Genomic DNA, 23,749 nt, shown 5'->3' with positions numbered 1-23,749 from the left:
ATGAATTAAACTTCTATAAACTTATCGATGATGGCAGATGATCTTGTAACACTCTGACCGACAGTGGGATAAAGGAGTTTTTAAATATTTCTGTTTTAGTTCTGATGGAAAGGAGACGACCACTTCGTTCAGATCTTATGTAACAGTGGTTTAATGGGTGCAGGTTGTCTTTAAGAATCGTGAGTGTTTTGGAAAGGCATCTTTCATGGAAAAGCTCCTCAAGAGATGGTAGCTGTGTTCGAGTGATATACGATGCTTTTTTCAATTAGTCTATTTAGTCTGAGTCTTTGTGCAAGTGAAGTATTACCATATACCAGCAGGTGATGGTAAAGTTAATTAGACTGCGTATGGTTGCTGTATAAAAAAGTTTAATTATTGTTTTGTCGATGTTAAATTTTCCTAGCTTTCTAAGATAGAAGAGTCGTTGGAGAATTTTGGTGTAAAGGTTTTGACAGTGTTCACCCCATTACAGTTTGTTGTTGATGGTTGTACCTGGTATTTATATTCTTGCACTTGTTCTACGGTTTGGTTGTTTATCTGAGTTTCTGTAAGATGGCCTTTATGTTTCCTAAAATCTATTATCAACCTTTCTTTGAATAAACCAACGTCTAATTTTGTATTATTATCAATTAATATTATTTCATTAGTAACTTATCCTAATTTCAACTAATCGGGAATTTCACTTTGTTATTGTACCAAACGGACATTCAGATTTCCTTTCATTGAACGCCTTGACGTCACCAGACAAAATAAAACAAAACAAAAACACTTTCTATATGTGCCATCAAAAGTAGATATAGGGGCCTACAAACATATAAAGAAATTTAATTTCAGGAAACCTCAATGTAAAAACAAAATCAATGCTCTGAGATGTAATATTAAAACAGATACAGATCTTAATCTAGCTGGTTTTATTTCGATATGTTGGTAATGAAAGATAATTTAGATAGGTGCTGAGTCTATATCTAGGTCTAGAATCTAAATCTACACGTCTGGACTAGATCTAAAAATAGATCTAGATATATAGAGATTTTTATCTTATCTTATATAATACAGACATTACTTCAAAAAGAAGATGATTACGTCCTACGCGTCATGCATGTTAACCAATTACTTACAATCTGCCAAGTCACTGGTTTTCCTGGCTGGCTTAGGCGACCCATTCCATGATCTAATTAATACTATAGCACTTGGGAAGAAGGAGCATTTGTACAATCTATTTGTCTATCTAAATTCTAGATATACTCTAATAATATAATCTAGATATAAAGTGTTGAGTATAATATAGCCTGATTATAGTGATTATAGATTAGATCAGTGTTTCTCAAACTTTTTCATGAACGAAACATTTCACACAATCGGTGTATTTCGCGAAACACTTTGCTTAAATTTTTCAGAGCTTTAGTCACGTGATGGCCTACTAGTTTTATTATTGTGTGTATTTGCGTGTGGTGTGCGCTTCTTACTTTGATCACGATGGTCCAGGGTTTGAGCACTGCCCGCTTATCTCCCCTACCAACCGGCAAAAGGTTTAACACTGATCACAATCTGACCTTGTTTGGATTGAATACAAGAAGACATGGGGTACATGCTATGCTCGACAAATGTCTCGAAAGTCCAGGGTTCGATCCTTTGCCGGCCGCCATCCCCCCCCCCCCCCCAACGTTCTGTGTGAGATTTAGATGTAATCATCTCCGATTCTGAAGGAACAATTGAATAATGTTAAAGCACTTGTCTTTCCAAAAATCTTTGTCGATGTCATTTTGTGTTTCACAGTTTCAAGAGTATTCTCATGGCTTCAAAAGATTTGATAAATAGCATCACGGCCAGGCTGGTAAGTACTTAATGTTGGTCATGTTAAAATGAATAAAATAATAAACATTTCCCTAAAGATATTATTCCGAACAAGATTTATTCATTTACTCATTAAATCTGACACAATAATACACACCATAACATGATTACAATATTAAGCCCATTGAAAAGGGGAATAATCCTAACATGGTCTATCTATCTTATATACCGTGTCAGTAAATCTAATTAATGACAACGTTGCCACATATACACGATTTTAGCATTGCCAGGTAAACGAACACATTTTACAGAACATTGCCAGTTAAGAAAACACCTTTTTACTAAAAGGTGTTTAGTCTATAAACATATTTTACTGAACGTTGCAGGTAGATTAACACATTTTTTACTGCTCATTGCCAGGTAAATACCCAATGACTACAGAATGTCAAAACATTTTTTCCCGTTTCGACTCCAGAGTCTGTTTAGAAGCAGACGACAACCGTGTACTGTCTTGGAGATGAATTTTGATGAGTTGCCGCAGCATCATATGTTGGAGGTGACCTTTGTCCACTGTCTTTGTCCACTGTATGTGTCTTTACTACAGCTAACAATAATAATAATAATAAACGGTAGAATTTAATTATCCTAATCGTCTGCTCATCGATAAAATAGAAAATGGCGCTACCAATATTGACATCGCCGTACCACTGTCTCATAATTTAAGAAAATCTGAGTTGGAAAAACAAAGAAAATATGGGAACCTAGGCTTGGAGATTAAACGTTTATGGAAGTTATCTAAAACAACAATATACCCCATTGTTATATCAACCGAGGGGATAATAACAACTGACCTCATTGATACCTTCAAGGCCCTTAACATTCCTAGAAATATTCTCGTTGCCTGTGTTGTGGGCTAATATCATCTGACTTCACTTCTTACTAATTATTACTGTACATTAGCACCAGAACATTACAAAATAGAAATATACTTAATAACTAGTTTCACTTGTATACAGTGGCACTTCATTTATCACTGGGAAATCCGTCAAATCTTCCTAAGACGTCGCTATCTCTTACTATTCAAAACACAGCCTACTTCTAGATGAACGCCATGTTGGTCTCTTGTTCGCCTAAGTCTACTACGTCATTAGTCTGTCTTACTACGTCACTACTTTTACCGTCGCTAAGAAGAGTACACAATATATTTGTCTAACAAAACTAACTTACTCTCTAAACTAGTGCATAACACCTGTCAGAGGGTGGGCACTGCTGCAGACCTGCCACATCACTAGAAAATTCCTCCGTGGAAGCTGTTAAAGGGACTACGATGAATTTTGTTTCTCTTTAAAGAAACTCGACCCTGGCAGCGCCATAGAATGACTACTCGTTCGTTTCTGACATAATCATGATAACAATAATAATATCAACCGATGGGATAGTGACAACGGACCTCGCAAACACATTAAAAGTCCCTTAGATTCTAGTTACCTTTCAGAGGGCAGCACTGCTGCAGACCTGCCACATCACCAGAAAATTCCTCAGTGGACTCTGTTAAGGGGACTACAATGTATTTTGTTTCCCCAGGCAGCGCCAGAGAATGAGAATTAGCTCATTTCTACCTCAACTCAAATCTCCGTTTCCATTCACCCCCCCCCTCCCCTTTCTTGTTGCGTACACAAGAAAAAAAAAATAGGGAGGGGCTTAGGTTGTCCCCTCCAACTTTTAGACCTACCCTGACTGCCACATTCTTTCAACACAGTCGGAAATTTACGGTCTCGTAAGCTGTCAACACATTGTTGTTGCCGGCTGTTGACTTTTGACACTATACTGCTGGTAGACAACTAAACCGTTGTAAGCGTAATATATATTAACTAATAAAACTTTAAATAACTTGATTAAATTCCTTGTGAACAAAACTAAATTTAACTTTATTTATAATATAGACAAAATAAGTTAATATAAGATCAAATAAATGTAGTAGACCTTTAAGAAAAATATTTTTAACAAAAGCTAACTCACTACAATAACACAACCTTTCAGTCTCACGTTCTGGAGTCGTCTCCCCTAAGACCAAGTGACGACAATGCCACTTTTGTTGCATCAATCACAACCAATCGCTAACCTCTTACCACCGTCACAATAGAAACACACACACACTCCATAACACACACATCATCTATTTTTTACAAAGCTTATATCAACTCACTCTGTCTGTCTGTCTGTCTGGTAAAAAGTTTGAACATGTTTTTTTTCTCCCATTTCAAATTTCGGGTTAAGTTAAAACTTTGCGCAATTATTCTTCAAATCTGACAACGAATGACACTGTTAATAACAAAAATAACCAATTAATTAAATAATTATTATTGGCGACTAATTACTTTGTTCGATATTGAAATTAGGGAAATAAATGCTACTTAATGATGGCTGCCTGGTCGTGCGGTTTGCGCGCTGGACTGTCGTTTTGATTTTCGAATGGTCCCGGGTTCAAACCCTGCCCTCTCCCATCCCCCGTCGTCCTGCGGGAGGTTTGGACTAGGAAGTAAACTATCTTCAACTCTGAAGGAACATCCGAAACTTTTAAAACATTTTACAAACATTTTACAAACAGTCCCTGTTGTTAGCTTCCGGAACATGTATTGTCTCACTGCGCGCTGGACTGTCGCTTTGATTTATCGATGGTCCCAGGTTCAAACCCTGCCCGCTCCCATCCCCCGTCGTTCTGCGGGAGGTTTGGACTAGCAATAAACTATCTTCAACTCTGAAGGAACATCCGAAACATGTCAAACATTTTACAAACATTTTACAAACATTTTACAAACATTTTACAAACATTTTACAAACATTTTACAAACATTTTACAAACATTTTAATGAGATATCCGGATGTAACCTTCAAGAACGAGCTGTAGATTCTTTTATATATTTTTAAAATATGTTTGGGTATAGCCGCAAGGCAGCAGTGCTTTGAATTCAGAGTATTCCTTTCCTATGTGGACAGCCAGCCAAGGCTAACGAGCCCTTCCTGGCCAAAGCTTACTGGGTCAATCGTTTGCATTAGCCCCATCTCCTGTCAGTGGTAACAATGCTGCCAGGCCCAATGTTGGAGAAACAAAAGCCATAAATTGTACTCGTTGTCAGAAACTATTTTAGACGCTTTTCCGTTGGAAGCATTTTTATAGGTAGTAGAGTTCTTATACCCATTACCTCTTGTGGAATAAATAGTTATTTCCACACAATCATAACAAAATTAAATATTGGTTTTATTTACAAATTTTTTAAAGACTATATGGAGGAGGGTAAATGGTTTTCTTCATTGTCTGAAACAGGCCTTGTTCCCTCTAATAGGTCCAAAGAGCCCAGGAGAATTATGAGACTTTAGCTACGTTTGATGACCAATTGACCAGAGTGACGTCTACTTCCAGGGTCAAGGTGGATTCTGATGACCGCTGGATGTCCTCTCCACCCGCTCTGTCTCCCCTGGAGAGATTCTACCACACGTACATCTCCCACTATGACAAACGGGAGGAGGCGCCCCTGAGCAAAAGGGTGAAAGGGCGCGCCAAGAAGAAGGCCAGGAGAAAGCTGAGCACCGACAACACCATCTCCTCGCTTGACAGCTTAATCTGCGATGACACCCAGCTGCGAAAGGCTGATTCCAATCAAAGTGACGCACTGCCCAAGGAAGAATCGAAAGAAGCCACAGTGGACAAGACGGACACCACCTTGCGAGAGCTGACCATGGAGAACAAGTCCCTCCTGGGGAAAGATTGGGAGAGCTCGGAACAGACCAGCAGGTCAGAGCCTGTGCACTCGTACGTTCGTCACGAGGAGATGAATGCTGAACGCGTAGACTTGTTTGATCCGGTGGACCCGGCCAGCTCTGGTCAAAACAAAACGGACAAGCAGAGCATTGCGTTTCTGGACAACGCTACGAATCTCGACTTTACTTTACTCGAGAACTGTATGAGAGATCATTCAGAACTGCAATTCAAGGATTCTCAATTCACTGTACACGTGGGGCCAGAGTGCATCCGCATCAGCGATCAGAACGAACATTTGAATGTCAACGGGAAACCGTCGCAAGTAATTATCCTTGGAGACTTCAAGGTTCCCTCCCATGGAACAGCTTTTGTTGAAGACCTCAAGGTTCCCTCCTTTGGAACATCCTTTGGCGGTAAGCGCAGGGCGAGTGAGCCTTTGCCTTCCTGCAGCTCTCAGGTACCAGGCGCCGAGTCTGAGTTCAAACGTAGCCCGATGCGCATCAAGGGAGATCATGTCTACATAAACATCGGGGGAGAGAACACTCAGATAAAACGCTACAACGACTACGGCACTGTGAAGATCTCAGGGCGCAAGTCCAAGAAGATAGCCGAGGCCGCGGAGAAGGCGAAGAAGAAGAAGAAGAAGAAAGCATTGAAGACAAGCGCCGCCGCTGAAAAAAGAGAGAAGCGGAAGAAGAAAAAGCGCATGAAGTTCACTGACCACGAAAAGGAGATCAGTAACAGTAATCTCGGGGAGGCCGAACTCTCGCCGGCATCAAGCGGCCAGGATCTTGACCAGGAGAATGAGTTTACGGCCCGCAATCCGGGACAGGCTTATGATCACTCTTCACCATCTATCGAGATGTCCGAATCGCTGGACACGCTGACCACCGCACAGATCTACTCTGCACTCAAGGACCATGCTGACCAGGACAGTCTCGCTCTGCCCGAGCAGCAGAACGAGGCTTGCTGTTACGTCATAGACTCAGAGCCACCTAGCGGCGTATTCTTGCCAGACAACCTTGAGATTCTCAACGGTTCTGGCAGACGTCTGGAGAACATCCTGACTAACAACGACTCGGGCATTCAAGCCGAGCATTTGGATCAAGATGGCCGACCACGTATCGCGGAAGTGACGACATCACGGTCAAGTGAAGCAGAAGTCAATAGTCCTACTGGGTTAACTCCCATGAGACCTAAGCGCACAGGTAGATCTTAACAGTTCTAACAATTAGTACGCTCAAATAAGGCCTTTAAATGTAAAAATTAAAAAAAAAATTAGATTTAGATTAATGCAAAATACCATAACTTTTTTTACATACAAAATATTGTATTTTTAAAAATATAATTAGATATTACATAATTTATAGAGGTAACGTAGACAGTCGTAAAAAGGATGGAATGAAATTTGTACTGACGTGATTGATATACCCTTCCCGGGTCATAGGGTCATAAAAGTGACCAATCTTGACCATTATGGACAATTCAGTGAGCACTGTCGTCTAGGTCGGCCTATTTCGAAACCTGCCCACCGCCACCCCCCTACCGCCCTCGGGAGGCTTGGGCTATATAAGGGATAATCTTCGATTTTAAGGGACCATTGCAAACATGTCATTCAGAGCATGATGGGGCCATCAGTACAAACGTTCTCGAGTCAGAGCTTCAACAGACCTGCATATAACGACTTTGTAGGTCTAGGATACTTTTTGAATAGACTTTTTAGTAGAAAGGGGGAAAAAACAACAGTGCAATTAAATTGTCATACGTATTTGCAGACCGTAGTGTCCCTCGTGTAAATCCACAATCCTCATTGGCACCTCTGTCCATTTCTATGATTTAAGAAACGGCATCAGACGTATGCTTCCCCGTGGCTGCAGACACCTCAGCTGGGCTGTCGAAAGAGGATGAGATCATTGACGAAACAGGTCTGGTGAACATCTACGCTTTGAAGAATGACCTCAACAGAAAGAATCATCATTTAAAAAAGAGCATCACGCGATTCAGGTAGGTCTCGAGAGTTTAGACTCAAATTGAGTTTGTGAAATGTTTGACATGTTTCGGATGTTCCTTCAGAGTTGAAGATAGTTTACTTCCTAGTCGAAACCTCCCGCAGGACGAAGGGGAATGGGAGCGGGCAGGGTTTGAAACCCTAGACCATCGATAAATCCGAACGAAGGACAGTCCAGTTCGCAAACCGCACGACCAGGCAGCTGGAGGTGAGGGAGGAGCTTAAGTCCAACACCAGTGGTCAGGCAATAGAACAGTAAGATGTGCAGTTGAAAAAACGAATCCGTTTATTTCTACTTGGATTTGGACTATGTAGTTTAGTATTGACTAAGTGGACCCTAATCTATTTTTAGGCTCTGGGGTCACATACGATTCTGACACATTAGTCACTGCAGAATTAGAGAAGAGAATCCTAGACATTTGTCACTGCCAAACTAGAGAGGAGGATCCTAGACATTTGTCACTGCCAAACTAGAGAGGAGGATCCTAGACATTTGTCACTGCCAAACTAGAGAGGAGGATCCTAGACATTCGTCACTGCCAAACTAGAGCGGAGGATCCTAGACATTTGTCACTGCCAAACTAGAGAGGAGGATCCTAGACATTTGTCACTGCCAAACTAGAGAGGAGGATCCTAGACATTTGTCACTGCCAAACTAGAGAGGAGGATCCTAGTCATTTGTCACTGCCAAACTAGAGAGGAGGATCCTAGTTATGGAATTGATATGCTGTAGATGTATCCTAAGAATCACCTACAAAGGCCGCATCACAAAACAAAAAAAAAAAAAGATTACAAACAGGATCAGAAAGGCAATATAATAATAATAGAATATGCATCCTCCGTTTGGGACCACTCAACTCAAGAAAACATTAAGAAACTGGAACAGACACAAAATAGAGCAGTGAGATTCATCACAAATAAATATTCACATTTGACTAGAGTAACACCTTTAGTAAAATCACTAAATTTAGAAAGCCTTCAGGACAGAAGACTCAAAAGTAAAGTAGCAATCATACATAAAACACTGAACCATAATCTTCAAATACAAAAACAAAATCTAATAAAACACTCAGAAAGACACAAAGATAAAGGCACATTCCTCGTCCCATATGCTAGGACAAATTTGTACAAATACTCCTTCTTCCCTAGTGCTATTAGAGCATGGAATGGGTTGCCTGAGCTAGCCAGGAAAACCAGTGACTTGGCAGAATTTAAGTCATTGGTTAATATGCATGACTAAATGCATGACGCGTAGGACGTAATCATCTTCTTTTTGAAGTAACGTCTGTATTATATAAGATAAGATAAGATAATAGGGCCCCCCACGATTTCGTGCTAACCACTGTTAAAAAACGCAAACTGAAACTTTGAGGCCATATCGCAAGTCCATATCACAAGGCCATATCACAAGGCCATATTTTTTTATTTTTTTCCCCCAAACATATTTGTATTGTTTCTCAGAGAGAAGACTGAAAAGCTGGCACGTCTGCACAGCTACATGGAACAGCTGAAGCTGGAGACTGCTGAAATGAGGCGTCTTCTGTGTGGCGTGGACAGGCAGACTGAGGCTTTGCGATGTGAGGCTGCTGAGATGAGATGCACTGTAACAGCCATTTGCGATCTCTCAGGTACTGCCATGGTCATTTTTAATGTATCGAATACTGGAACAGCCATATTTAATCTCTCAGGTACTGCCATGGTCATTTTTAATGTATCGGATACTGGAACAGCCATATTTAATCTCTTAGGTACTGCCATGGTCATTTTAAATGTATCGGATACTGACACAGCCATATTTAACATCTACGGTACTGACACAGACATTGTTAATGTATTGGGTAGGCCTATTGTGAAAAGACCTTGCTTTTAATGATTTAACTGTATGGAATTTAGCTCTGGTGATATGAAGGGAGAGTAACCCTTGAAGGATTACGGGCACGACATGGCCTAAATTGTGCCGATGTGCCAAAACTCAAAACTCATCCCTGTACCTACTATTTTAAATTTTCGTTATTTTATTATTTCTTTTTGGCTTCTAGATTACAGCCTTTATTTCCGTATTTATTCATTTATGATCTTTTGTTTTTGTTAATAAATAAACTACTTATTATTATTTATTTAACTGCGACTTTGTTTAAGTCACTTGTGTATGTCTCAGTAAGTAGTAGGCCTATATCTAGAGTTATAGTCAGAAGCCTAGGCAATATAAATTGGAACCACTAAATACCACTCGACGAACATGTCAGTATAGCGGAAGTCACTGGTCTTATGACCAAATCATAGTACTAGGTTATACTGGCTTAGGAGCCAGATGCCCACGATTCGGTACAAGAGTTTTAAATTGTCAGGTGTGTTAGGCTGAAGGTTATCTGCGATTTAATGACTGATCTTTTAATTAAAATTCACGTTTTTCTATAGGTCCAAGTTGTGCTTCTGCTAACCTTAGGGTTACATTGTATAAATTTATCTTTTATCGGGTCCATCATAAGGAAAGCGGGTTTTAACGGTTAGGAGAGAGAAATACAAAAATACAAGTCAAGAGTTTTAGCGTGAACGTTTATTAAAATGTATTATAAGCATTTGAACATAAGTGTAAGGGCAACAACTTTGGCCTTACTACCATAAAAATTTAGTCCTAGTTATCTACCTTTGTTGATTCTACGTATCGCCTTTTCTTTTTCCAGTTGCTACTATCGGCAAAGAGACTGAAGCGAGAAGACTTGAACCAGCCTGCTACAGACGTTATTTGAACATTAGAACTGCTGCAGACGCCTCGTCAGCTTTAACTGCTGTCAGGTCAGTTCACAGGGGCGTCGTTTCATGTATGAGGCGCCCACCACCTCCCTCGCATTCTTTGAAAAATAACATTCTGTCGTCATCGATAAGTACATAGAAGTCTATTTATAAAGCGCTGGTTATGTGTGTGTATGTGTTTTTCGTGTGGGAATGTCGTTCGTATGTGCATCTATATTGTGCATCTATATTGTGCATCTATATTGTTATTGTATAGTAGTTGTGCTGAGGTTGTCAATTGTAGTCAAACCGAATTTCCTTTTGATTGGATCAATAAAGGTTATCTTATCTTATCTTATCTTAATAGCCCTTTCCCTAAACTGCACCCTCCATCTCCGGCAAATTTTATGCTGGATTCGTCTTTAGGCAGCATAAACTATACCTTAGGACCCCACCCCAACTTGCCTGGGGCCCCCAAAAATGGTTGCAAGTCTATTTGAATTATTCTGAACAGAGCGCTCAGGAAAAATAGCGTTATGGTTTACTAGTGGCCCCATATCTCAAATAGTTTAGGGCCTTATCTAAATCTAAATCCTGTCCTGGGCAAATCATCAACTTTACTAGGATTGTTGGATGTAAAATTCATAACTCTATGTCACCACCTCAAAGTTGGTGCCATAGAGTAGAAACCCTAATTCTGTATTGTGTATGTTAATTCCATATTGTGAATCTTATTCACAACCCATGTTGCACTAAGGTGAACACTTTTGACCTTAGGTGAACCAGAGAGTTAAAGGCAGTCAGTCCACATAGAGATCTTGGAGCAAGCACTTGTATTGAGTCACTTAAGATATAAGCAGTAGAGTTAGATGTTTAAAGTAGTTGGTTATAGAATAAGTACTAAGTTGTGATATTCGTATATTACTGTTGGATTAATATTGACCATTCCTAGGTCGAATTGTATGGTGTATTCACTATGTGGTGTTATATTGAACTTATTGTGTCTGCTACACCCAGCGTCATTTTATTATTCTGTGATTTGTAACAAGAACCCAATGTCACCACCACGCCTACATTGATAACCACAGCCACATTCATAACATATAAAATAACGCAGTGACATTTATGGTGTCAGAAGCGGCCGAAAACGACATTTATGACAGCATTGTTCAAAGTCACTTTAACATGATATGCTGAGACAACCTGCGTGGACGAAACTAGACAACCCTGATCTTACAACCTGTGTGGATGAAACTAGACAACCTGATCTTACAGCCTGTGTGGGTGAAACTAGACAACCGTGATACTACAACCGGTGTGGGTGAAAATCTAGTACTACAAGTCATTCAAGTCATCGTTTGAAGACAGCTGATATATGGTCAGTCGAAGTAGCTGACATATTCAAGAATCATCTACATCGAGTGCTCGTCATAATTCTAATGACACACTCCTATTGTCGCTGTCTAACAGCACATTTAATAAGAGAGCGCTCTTACTCTTAGACCTCTCTTGTCGTCACTACCTAAGGTCATTTTTAGTTATGTATATTTGTTTCAGCAACTGTACTATTCTACTGTGGATTTAACAAGTGGATTACTTATGAACTGTGGATTTAACAAGTGGATTACTTATGAACTGTAACATTGTACTGTGGATTTAACAAGTGGATTACTTATGAACTGTACCATTGTACTGTGGATTTAACAAGTGGATTACTTATGAACTGTACCATTGTGCTGTGGATTTAACAAGTGGATTACTTATGAACTGTACTGTGGACATAATTTATGTGGAGCATCACCGGAACTTTATGTACAAGTCAAGCATCAAGTGAATATTACCCTTTAGTATTATCAGTATTGATTAGTTCTCTTGAAATACACCACAATTTTTTTTCATTGTTTACATTTGTATTTATATATACATTTGACTTTAGGGACTAAATTTAATTATCTATTGAGTCTGAGCATTTATATTTTTTTTCAAGTAAGCATCCAGGTATTGGTAGGGACTCTTTAGATAAAGTAAATACTTGATCGTATAGCTGTATTAGTTAAGTTTGTATTTCGTCAAGTATCTATCATATTGTTAAACTCTTGTATTGATATTGTCTTGTTTACATTTGTTGAATTTCTTTTGCGTCATTGTTATTACTCATTGTAATTCTTTTGTCTACTATTTCTACTATCTTGTAATGTCTCTTTAAAGCAGACTGTTTAGTATCTATAGTGTATTTATGTTTGTCTAATTACTTATTAATATATATATTTATTTACTTCTTATTTCAACCTATTTTTTATTATTATCAACACTACACTACACACTTGATACACTATGGGATATATTTTGATTTGAGATTGTGACAAGATTGATTGTAAATAATATATACTTTGAGCACATTCAACTATTTGATACTATTGATACATTGATCACTATTTATCAGACTAATAAGGCTCACACAATTGTGAATTATTTGTTGCAATAAACTTTTACATTGCAAGGGGAGATACTAGAAATACATAATCATATAATTGATCAGTAAAGTATTACATTACGCACTAGACAAAGTACCAAGAATAACTTAAGATACCTCATAACCTCAATTGTTTCGCACAAAATATATATCTACTATTACCTGTAATTGCTATTTGAGCAGTAATAATTATTTATTGTACAATATTTCATTTACAAATATCTAGTACACATATCTATTAATTAACTATATTACTAATTTGAATCTTTGAAAATGGCTGAGTATGAAAAACTAATAGAGATAGTGGATAAACTAAAGTTAAAAGAAGATGATAGAGCTGCATTCATTAAAATTGAAATAGATAGAATTAGAGTAGAAAAAGACAAGCAACGGGAAGAGAGGCTACATGAAAGAAGACTGAGAGAGAAAGAACAAGAAAACTTAGAGAAAGAAAAAGAACGCCAGCATGAAATAAAATTAAAAGAACATGAAGAAAAAATGGCAAAACTAGCAAAAGAAAATAAAGACAATTCAGCAAGTCAAACTTCATCTCATCATCAGTATCATAGCAAATTTAGGAACTTTGACCCAAAAGAAGACACATTGGAAAATTTCATTATTCAATTTGAATACATCTGTCAAACAGCAAATATGAATAGTGCACAAATGGCTCAACAACTTCTAGCTAACCTAAGAGGTGAACCACTAAACATCATCGACACACTAACTATGGAGCAAAGAAAAGACTACAACACAGTGAAACAAAGACTAATTGAACATTTTGGCAAAACGGAGGAGCACTATCGAAAACTTTTTAGGGAAATAAAACTAGCCAAGAATGCAGATTTAAAAAGAACAATACATGACATGCGCCAGAACATGACAAAGTGGCTACAACTCGCAAACTGTAACTTAGATGACCCCAAACAGATCTTAGATTTCTTTCTCATTGAGAATGTGTTAATTAATGTTACAGATGCAGCATTCTCATTCCTGAAGGAGAGAAAAATAAAAAATGAAGCTGAATTGATATCAAACTTAACAACATACAAAGACTCACACCCAAACATCACCATTGACAAAAGGGAATTGTACAATGTAGCTGCAATAGTGACAGAAAACCATCCAAGAACTACAAATAAATTTAAATATGCCAAGAGCATACAATGTTTTTTCTGTGGCATATTGGGTCACACCAAAGCAGAGTGCAGAAAGAGAATGTCATCAGAAAAACAGCAATATGTAAATAGAAACCATAAATATGGAAGAGATAACAGAACTTTCCAGAGCTTCAGTCCTAACTACAATAGATCCTATCAACAACAATATAACAGAAGAACATGGCAAAGCTACAGTCCAACTAACAGTAGATCACATCAAACAAACAGAAGATGGCAAAACAACAGAATGTCTAGAAGAGATCAATTTCAAGATAGACAACATACTTACCACAATAACAATCATACCAGACAAAACATAGCAGCTGTAGCAACTGAAAGACCAATAGAATATGAAACGGTACCATAGAAAAAGAATGTTTAGCCATAGTGTGGTGTACACTGCGACTAAAAAGACATCTGTTAGGCAGATTTTTCCTAATATTTACAGATCATAAACCATTAACCACTCTAAATGTTAAAGCAAATACTAATAGTAGAATTACAAGATGGACCATGATCCTAGCTGATTTCCATTTTGAAATAAAACAAATAAAAGGGAAAGATAATGTTATTGCTGATTTTATGTCCAGATATATTCAAGATAATCAGAATGACTTAGATAATGATCTATGTCATGTTAGTCAAAACTTGTATTGCTAAATGTCAAAGATTTAAGATTCACACCTTAAAATAAAAAATTATTTTTACAACCATGAGCATTATTTTGTAAACACTGAGCATTATTTTGAAAACATTGTACTCTATATTTGTAAACATTGAACTAGAACTAAGACTTCATTTTTAAAAAAAAAACTCTATTTGTAAACAAACTTTGGAATTTGATTACTTCATTGTAACCTACATTTTTTTCACATTCTTTTGTCAACAAGAATAACATTTTTGTACTCAACAATGTAAACAAACATTGAATTTTTTCCAAACTTATTCAGTACCTAGCTTAATTTTTTTCCATACAATGTAAACATTATTTTTTCTCATTGTATTGAGAACAACTTGGACAAATTTTTTTTCTACAGCTATTGTAAACAAGATTGCAATTTTTTTACTATGTCATTTATCACAATTATATAACTTAGTCACATTTTTCAATACTATTGATAAAAAGGAGATTGATTCATAATGTAACTTATTTATTCAATGTCAATTAGTGTAATGAAATATTGACATACACTTGTATTTTTTTTAAAACATTTTTGTCAAACTATTCTTATGGACTATATTTTTTGTAACAATCATTGATGTAAACAAGAAGATTGTTGTACAAACTTTTTGATATTTCAAGTACTGAAAGAGACACTTGATATTATTCTTTTAAATTGGACTTACACATTTTTTCACAACAGATTAAAATGAATACAACTAAACTAGTAGGATGTTATGCTTGTATATATATGCTTGAACAAATTAATGTAAACTCAAAGATTGTATCACAACTGACACATTTTCTCAGTTGAATCTTTTTTGACCAAAGAGTTTTTTTGAACTTTGTACACAATAATTATTTGATAAACAATGTAACATTAAACTTTTGCCATTACTAGCTACAAATTATTTGAACTGTCATATGGAGAAATACTTAATTGAAACATAAGGTGCATGCAACAAGCACTATGAAAGATATTTATTTTGATTTGATGTTCATACTTTTGATCCAATATTTTGATACTTGAATTATACATATTTACTTGTGTAATATTAATGCACAACAATTTGTTATGGAGATATCAAACCTCATATTGAAGTAAACAGATACATTGAATTGGTAACAATGATCATTAAACAATTTGATGTTGAATTTTGACACATATTTTGAATTTTTCTATACTTATCACTTACATATTGAGACTTACTTGTAACATTTTCTACATGATTTGTACATATTGTACTATTGGTGTTAAAAAAAAAAAAAAACCAGACTTCTAACATTTCTATAGTGTCAAAGATTTTTTATAAATAGATATTGTGAATAAAAACTTGTATTAATTTTTCACATTGTGACATAGGAGATTGTCATTGAAATTTTCGTCACACTTTGCACATATTATTATGAAAAAGACTTGTAAATATTGAACACATTTGAATATTAATGTATATATTAGAACTACATGTAAAGAATTATTTGGGATGTTAAGTATTTGACTCAGAGAATTATTTGAATTGCCTTACAAGAATATGATGAATTAGAGAATTTTGCCCTTGTATGAATTTTTTTTTTGATTCAGCAAATATTTTGTGTAACACTGTCATATTATATATTTTATTTGAAGTTTGTAGTTCTAATTGAACTCTGCAATTGTACTTTTCATAGACCCCAAGAATTCCAATTGATCCTACTTATGATAATTATGTTGTCAAGCTGAAAAAAATTTCTTCAAAATTTTTTTCAAAAGGGGGGTGATAGGTAATGTCACCACCTCAAAGTTGGTGCCATAGAGTAGAAACCCTAATTCTGTATTGTGTATGTTAATTCCATATTGTGAATCTTATTCACAACCCATGTTGCACTAAGGTGAACACTTTTGACCTTAGGTGAACCAGAGAGTTAAAGGCAGTCAGTCCACATAGAGATCTTGGAGCAAGCACTTGTATTGAGTCACTTAAGATATAAGCAGTAGAGTTAGATGTTTAAAGTAGTTGGTTATAGAATAAGTACTAAGTTGTGATATTCGTATATTACTGTTGGATTAATATTGACCATTCCTAGGTCGAATTGTATGGTGTATTCACTATGTGGTGTTATATTGAACTTATTGTGTCTGCTACACCCAGCGTCATTTTATTATTCTGTGATTTGTAACAAGAACCCAATGTCACCACCACGCCTACATTGATAACCACAGCCACATTCATAACATATAAAATAACACGGTGACACTCTATAAATTAATTCTATTAATATCCTAGGTCTATAAATTCTATATAAATGTTATAATCCTATAAATATCTTTAGGTCCATTGCTGTAATGATTTTTATAAATCTCATTACTCTATAAATGGCATGACCTATAGTTATTGCATAATTGATTTCGTTCGTTACTCAAACTTTACTTGTCTAGTATTCAGTCTACGACTACCTGGTCGTGTGATACGCGCACTGAACTGTGGTTCGGTGGTCTCGGTGGTCCTGGGCTCATACCCTGCCCACTGCCGACCCCCGTCGTCCTGTGGGATTTTTAGACTAGGAAGTAGATTATTCTTAACTCCGAAGGAACATTCGAAACGTGTAAAACATTTTACAAACGTTTTGAGTTGACGAATCTATACTGGTTGACCATGTCTCGCTGACCATCCACAGAAGCAGGATCAAAGCTTTGAATGACCTTGAAGTGCTCATCTACAGGAAGCAGCTTGTCCTTCATCACGTGCTGCCCACGCTCACGCAGGAAAAGACTGCACCCCCAAAGGTCAGGCAATAGCATAATTTGAGTAGTAGAAATCATTGAGTGGTTCAGAGAATCATACTTACAATTTCTATTAAATATAAATATAGCAATCGTTACCAAAACAATAACAACAACAACAATAACAACAATCATCTTTCATTAGCTCAACACTTGCCAACTTATAGTCTTAATTGTCCCACAAGGCACGATAAAACATTGGACATGTGTTATAGCAACATACAAATGGCCTACACATCTCGATCGTCATTTCCCCTCGGAGAGTCGGACCACACAATGATCCATCTTACACCCACGTACAAACCGGTTGTAAAAACAACAAAACCCGAAGTACAGTCCATCTAGTCACGGTCTGATGACGCTGTTTTACAGCCACAAAGTTGTCTGAAGCAAACAGATTGGGACATGTTTGTAAACAACTGCCTAGACAGATGAACTTAACATAACTGTTAATTCGTACATCCAGTTCTGTGAAAACATAATTGTACCAAAAAAGAAAATTAAAACATTCAGTAATTATAGACCCTGGTTGACCAACATTAAAAATTAACATTCTGTCATCATCGAGAAGTACATAGAAGTCTATTTATAAAGCGCTGGTTAGGAGTGTGTATGTGTTTCCTTCGTGTGTGAATGTTGTTCGTATGTGCATCTATATCGTGCATCTATATTGTTATTGTACAGTAGTTACGCTGAGGTTGTCAATTGTAGTCAAACTGAATTTCCATTTGATTGGATCAATAAAGTTATCTTATCTTATCTTATAACAAAAACGTAATGAACTAAACAGGTCTACAATGGCTGCCTGGTCGTGTGATATGGGCTCAGGACTGTAATCCTTATGGTTTTGTGTTCGAACCCTTCAATCTTTAGCCACAGCCACAAAACAGCAAAAAGAAACTACATCCTAAAAATAGACTCACAGCCAATAAATAAACAAGAAAATCCAACATATTTTGGTGTAAAATTAGACTCATTATGACAAATTGAAAAGAAAAAGCGTCAATTATAAACACCTAGCAGGAACATCCTGAGGAGCTGAAAAGAAAACCTTAAGACAGTTATACACTTATATATCAGATCTATAATGGATAACTGTCTCTCCATTCAAGTAGCTGCCAACAAAACTAAACAATCATCATTAGACACAATCCAAAACCAAGCCTTGCGTCTAATTAGTGGAGGTATGAGAACTACTCCCACAGCAGCCTGTGAAATAGACTCCAATATTGAACCTCTAAAGTTAAGGCGCAACAGACTCCTAATCTACTCTGCAAGCACTTAACAGCAGCACCTCAAACAGCCCAAGAGAGTTGACAACACTCATTGTGATAATCCATCAGATGATATCAAAATTAAATATCAACATCACACTACGGTGGATCCCTGGACACATTGGCATCATGGGAAATGAAAATGCAGATAAACTATCAAAGGCAGGATCATCTATGGAACAACCAGATAGACCTGTTAACTACCTCACCCTAAGGTCAATGTTAGTCAACAACCACAAAGAGACGTCGCTCAACCAATGGGCATCAGGAAACACAGGCAGAGCCATGTACAAAGAAACGACTAAGCTTAACAAACCGGACAGTATTAACTTCCTCCCCCGCAAAGAGCAATCTACAATCTTCCAACTAAGAACAGGACACACACCTCTGTTAAATTACCATCTAAATTCTAAACAAAATAAATTCCACACAACTCCCTCTTTGTAGACACTGCGCCCACCCCTTTGAAACCGTAAACCATATCCTTTTTGAATGCCCCTCCCTAATCCACCCTAGGCAGACCCTACTTCCACTACAGCCCAACATAACCAACACCCTGTACAGCAGTGCTGAACAACTGAAGAAAACAGCACACTTTTTTTTCCCTTGGCACAGTCTGCAAAAGAGCTGACAGCTCAGCAGCAAAAATCTGGCTAGAAGAAGAAGACGTGTTCGAACCCTGCCCGCTGTTGTCCCCTGTTTTCCTTTGGGGGAGGGGGGGGTTGGACTAGGGTGTGATAATATTCAAATCTGAGAGAACATCCAGGGCATGTAAAAGAAACAAAACAAGAATGAATTATTAAGGGGAAAAAATATTTATTTAATAAAATAATGAAAATATGAACATCATTACAGTAAAAAAACAATAGACTATTAATAAAATCTATCCATTTCTCCATAGCTTTGTTAAGTTCTGACCTGTACCGAGACCAACACGGACTTGTGTCGTGGCAATCTGTTTGTCAGTGGGGACCAATAGGTTGTTGCCAGGTCACAGGTCTGATACACTGATGGTGGAGAGAGGAGATTTTAATCGTTGCCATATCTATCAATATCCCCCCTTTTCTGTATAAAATAAATTTTATTAAATGCCACAAGCTGATACATTAATTTTTTTATTGATTCGCTTCTTTTCGTAGACAATGAATTATTGTTCCAAATTTCAACTTAATCCGAGAATGGTAAAAGGGGGGGGGGAGACAACCCAAGCACAGACAGAGTTAAATCTTTCTCTCCTAACTGACGATACCAGCGTTGATTCCACCAGAATGTGGTAAATAATTACGGAGAGAAAGAGTTAATGAGTTAATATAAAGCTTTGTGACGACATATTTGATGTACTTGTGGTTGTTTTGGTTGTTGCAGAGAGTTAACAGACCCGCTCATAAAGGGACGAAGTCGAAGAGGAATGACGAGGTGTGTGAGACTCCAGGTGCTGGACATATTGTCATCGAGGTGGTCTCCCCTGTGCAGGAGCTACGTAAGTGGACAACTCACTTTGGCATAACCATGCAGTCACTGGACCACTCATGTCATTATTGAAAAACAAGACAGTGGTCCATTCATTAGGGTATTATGAGTCCGTCAGTGGTCCTCGCATCTAAGTATTACAAATAGAGGCCCGCGCCTTTGGGTATGCAAGCCAGCCAGTGGTCCGCTCCTTTGGGTATGCAAGCCAGCAAGTGGTCCGCTCCTTTGGGTATGCAAGCCAGCCAGTGGTCCGCTCCTTTGGGTACGCCAGCCTTCCAGTGATCCGCTCCTTTGGGTATACAAGCCAGCCAGTGGTCTGCTCCTTTGGGTATGCAAGCCAGTGGTCCGGTTAATTGGGTTTACACGTCAGCTAATGGTCCCCTCCTCTGGGTATACAAGTCAACCAGTGGTCCATTCATTTACATAGGCTCCTAGTAAACTCAAATTCAATGTTCAAATTCACTAAAAATTTTTATAATTCCTCCTGTTAAAAACCTTTCATGGGCTCAACGTATATTTTCAGAATGTATCTAACAATAGTCTTAGAAAATGTCAAGCTAGGCTATGTTTATCTTTGGGGAAAAAAACACAGAATTGACCGCACAGTAAATTCCCGAACTTGACTCAAATGTTTCTATGTATTTAGTAAGGATATGAATAAAAGTAAATGAATATTTCGCGCACAGTTTTAAGTCTCAGTTTACATGCCCATGTCAAAATCATTACCTGAAGAACTTGATTGTCATAAGTCCGCATGAAAGACTCCTTGCACTAGAGAAGCGTTAGAAGAAATAAGTAGAGCAAGAAATTATCAACCATCGTCATCATCATCATCATCATCATCGTTATCATCATCATCATCATCATCATCATAATCATCACCATCATAATCATCACCATCATCATCATCACCATCATCATCACCATCATCATCATCATCATCATCACTATCATCATCACCACCACCACCATCACCACCACCACCACTACCACCACCACCACCATCACCATCATCATCATCATCATCATCATCTAACACTTTTATGCTGTTTCTTTTGTTTCACTTCTTACCTTTCAATTTAGAAACTTAAAAAAATAATGTGAAGATCTCGTTCACACCTTGGGGATGGTCATCTATCTCTGTGGTGTTATGTGGTCATCAGTAACCAACCGCCTTTATTGTCGCCAAGTATTGTCAGGTCCCGGTTAGACCTGGGTGGCCTCAGGATCCCAAAAATTAAAAAAAAAAAAAATCATACGGATTCGAACCCGGGACCCCTTGGTTTGGAAGCCAATCACTTTACACTCAGCCACCGCGCCTCCATTTATTTAAACTTAACCTTGAGAATACACATTTTTTACTGCTACAACTTCGATTAATCGTAATCTTGAAACTTTGGATTTAGTGGATTGTTACTTAATGTTACAATGGAACTGGATGGCGAATAAGCCTTGGCGTTAACAAATGTTTCTTTCGATGATCCAATGCCCAAAGTATGCCGGGAAAATTCCCCTTTCTCTTTACGATATAACATTATTTAAGTTATTAAGTAGAAATTATGAACAGATTGAGCACACACTAATAATAATAATAAGGCTCGTCTTCTAGTTCGAAGATTAATGAGGAATGCAATATTATCCGTGGCTACGCAGCCCCAGCTGTGACCTACATATTTTGCCACATCCACGGCAAGCATAACCATTGTCCGCCAGTTGACGATTAAGATTTTCTTTTCGTCGTCTGCGTCTGTCCTCGGCAGCGGACACACTATTTACATGCAATGTAACTTAATGTTTAAACATTTCTAGTATACATTCACAAGAGCAGTCAACATGAAGCTTGAATCTTATTGAATTGTCCCACTTATTGACTTCCTTTTTGAAAGTAGATTGTTATACATGGCGAATAAACAAGAAATTGTCTGCTGGCGTGGATTCTGTGTGTTGTCTGTTACATACTATTTCAAGTATTCTAAACGCGAGTCCGAACATATCCAAGGGACACAACAATGAAATATACTTCATAAAACTAGGGAAGACTTCAACTGATGTTTATTTACAGATGGGGATGATTGTCTTGTCTCTCTATCCATCGTTTTAATTAGAAGCCTGTTCTGTTGTGAGTGTGTATGTATTTCGTATGTGAATGTTGTTCGTATTTGCATCTATGTTGTTATTGTTACTATAGTTATGCTGAGGTGGTCCATTGTAGTCAAACTGAATTCCCATTTGATTGGACCAATAAAAATTATCTTATCTTATCTTATCTTATTCACTATACATCTTGCTACTAGCCCTAGCCATATTCGTCTCCTATCATGTACCCGTATTCTGCAACGTCATTCATCTTGTCTGTCTACGTCACTGCTTTAGACCGTCGCTAAAAACAATGCGCAATATATTTATTTGCAAAACTAACATAATCTCTAAACTAAACTAGGTCATTACAATATGCTCCCTACGTCTGATAATTAATGGTTAATATTACTATTTTATTTGTATTTATTCATCTTTAATTATAATAATACATGTATTGTGTTTTAAGAACATTTGTGCTGAAGAGAGAGGAGCCCCCCCACTTTGTGAGTACTGTGACTCTCGTCTCACCGTGGAACTTATCCTCATTGATTGCCCCAGATACCAGGATGTCAGGGAGAGCACACACCTTAAAAACACTATTCGACAATGTCGACCCTGGGAAGGTACTGGGCTTTGTCCGGGAGGTGGGGTTGTCTACGAAAATCTGATTTTTGAATTGTGAACATATAATATTTACATAAGATTTTTACCAAATTATTAAATTTTTACTACCTTTACTATTTTAACTGTGAATAGACCTTGTTTTTAATGATTTAACTGTCTAGAATTTAGCCCTTGTTATGTAAATGGAGAGTAATCCTTAAAGGATTACGGGCACGACATGGCCTAAATTGTGCCGATGTGCCTAAACTCAAACTCACAGGCGTAGATGAAAAAAAAAACGTTTATTCCACCCACCCCCGCAGACAACGGCTTTGTTTGCATTGTATGTGGCAAAATATGTAGGTCGTAACTGGGTTTCCATGGTCAAGTAAAATACTGCTTTCCCTCTTGAGCCTCGGAATCGAAGACATTGACTTAATGTGTGTGTGTGTGTGTGTCTCTTTTCAGACACTCCTAGTCTGTCAGAAGATGTCAGCCACACAGAGTCTCCACTGACATCTTCTACACCGATGTCTGGTTCTAACGACGGCACTGTGTCCACTCCCATGTTGCCGGACACGGAGGTCTAATCATTTGGTCATCTAAACTGGACACAGAATGAAACATAGAAGAGTTCACACACCAAAAAAATGAGGAACTTATTTGAGTGCTACATCATTCGCTGTACTTTTGAAATGAATCATTTTTAATATTAAAGAAAACTGAAACAGTTTTAATGACATCAAAAATCTAGTTCTAGTTTCATTTCAAAGCTTGTAAAAGTTACATAATAAAATTCTTGACTTCAGAGTTTAAAAAATTTGAGTAATTAAAATACCAAAAATGAGAGAAATTTTCCAGCATTTAGAAAAAAAAAAAGCTTAAATGAAATTATATCTACAAATTAATAAAATAAAGGAACTTTTCTTATCTCTGAAGCTAGGACAAAGTCGTACAAGGGACCCTCCTCCCT

The 23,749-nt window shown here is 37.4% G+C and overlaps 1 protein-coding gene across 4 annotated transcripts; it reads left to right on the top strand.

The window, feature by feature from the left end:
• The first annotated feature begins 736 nt into the window (after positions 1-736).
• LOC106050655 (uncharacterized) lies at positions 737-23,519 on the top strand. 4 transcript variants are annotated; one of them, XM_056011882.1, is made up of 10 exons: positions 737-872; positions 1,777-1,834; positions 2,215-2,350; positions 5,139-6,762; positions 7,396-7,558; positions 9,024-9,190; positions 10,247-10,358; positions 17,245-17,353; positions 19,990-20,104; positions 23,245-23,519. In XM_056011882.1, exons 3-10 carry the CDS (start codon positions 2,237-2,239, stop codon positions 23,364-23,366), a joined length of 2,526 nt encoding a protein of 841 aa, XP_055867857.1. In that variant the 5' UTR covers positions 737-872; positions 1,777-1,834; positions 2,215-2,236; the 3' UTR covers positions 23,367-23,519. The 4 variants fall into 4 exon arrangements, with proteins under 4 accessions (XP_055867857.1, XP_055867856.1, XP_055867859.1 ...); XM_056011881.1 differs by having other exon boundaries at positions 745-927; XM_056011884.1 differs by having other exon boundaries at positions 747-927; positions 5,120-6,762.
• Positions 23,520-23,749: the final 230 nt, after the last annotated feature.

Source organism: Biomphalaria glabrata, chromosome 15, assembly GCF_947242115.1.
Source record: "Biomphalaria glabrata chromosome 15, xgBioGlab47.1, whole genome shotgun sequence".
In the NCBI taxonomy this organism is placed as follows: domain Eukaryota; kingdom Metazoa; phylum Mollusca; class Gastropoda; family Planorbidae; genus Biomphalaria; species Biomphalaria glabrata.
This window is presented reverse-complemented; position numbering and strand designations above follow the sequence as displayed.

Bases quoted from the DNA above. Each gene is read 5' to 3' on its own strand.
- LOC106050655 (XM_056011882.1), top strand. From the start codon at position 2,237: ATGTCAAAACATTTTTTCCCGTTTCGACTCCAGAGTCTGTTTAGAAGC. The intron at 17,354-19,989 runs GTCAGGCAATAG...TGGTTGTTGCAG, and splicing joins AAAAGACTGCACCCCCAAAG to AGAGTTAACAGACCCGCTCA. The intron at 20,105-23,244 runs GTAAGTGGACAA...GTCTCTTTTCAG, and splicing joins CTCCCCTGTGCAGGAGCTAC to ACACTCCTAGTCTGTCAGAA.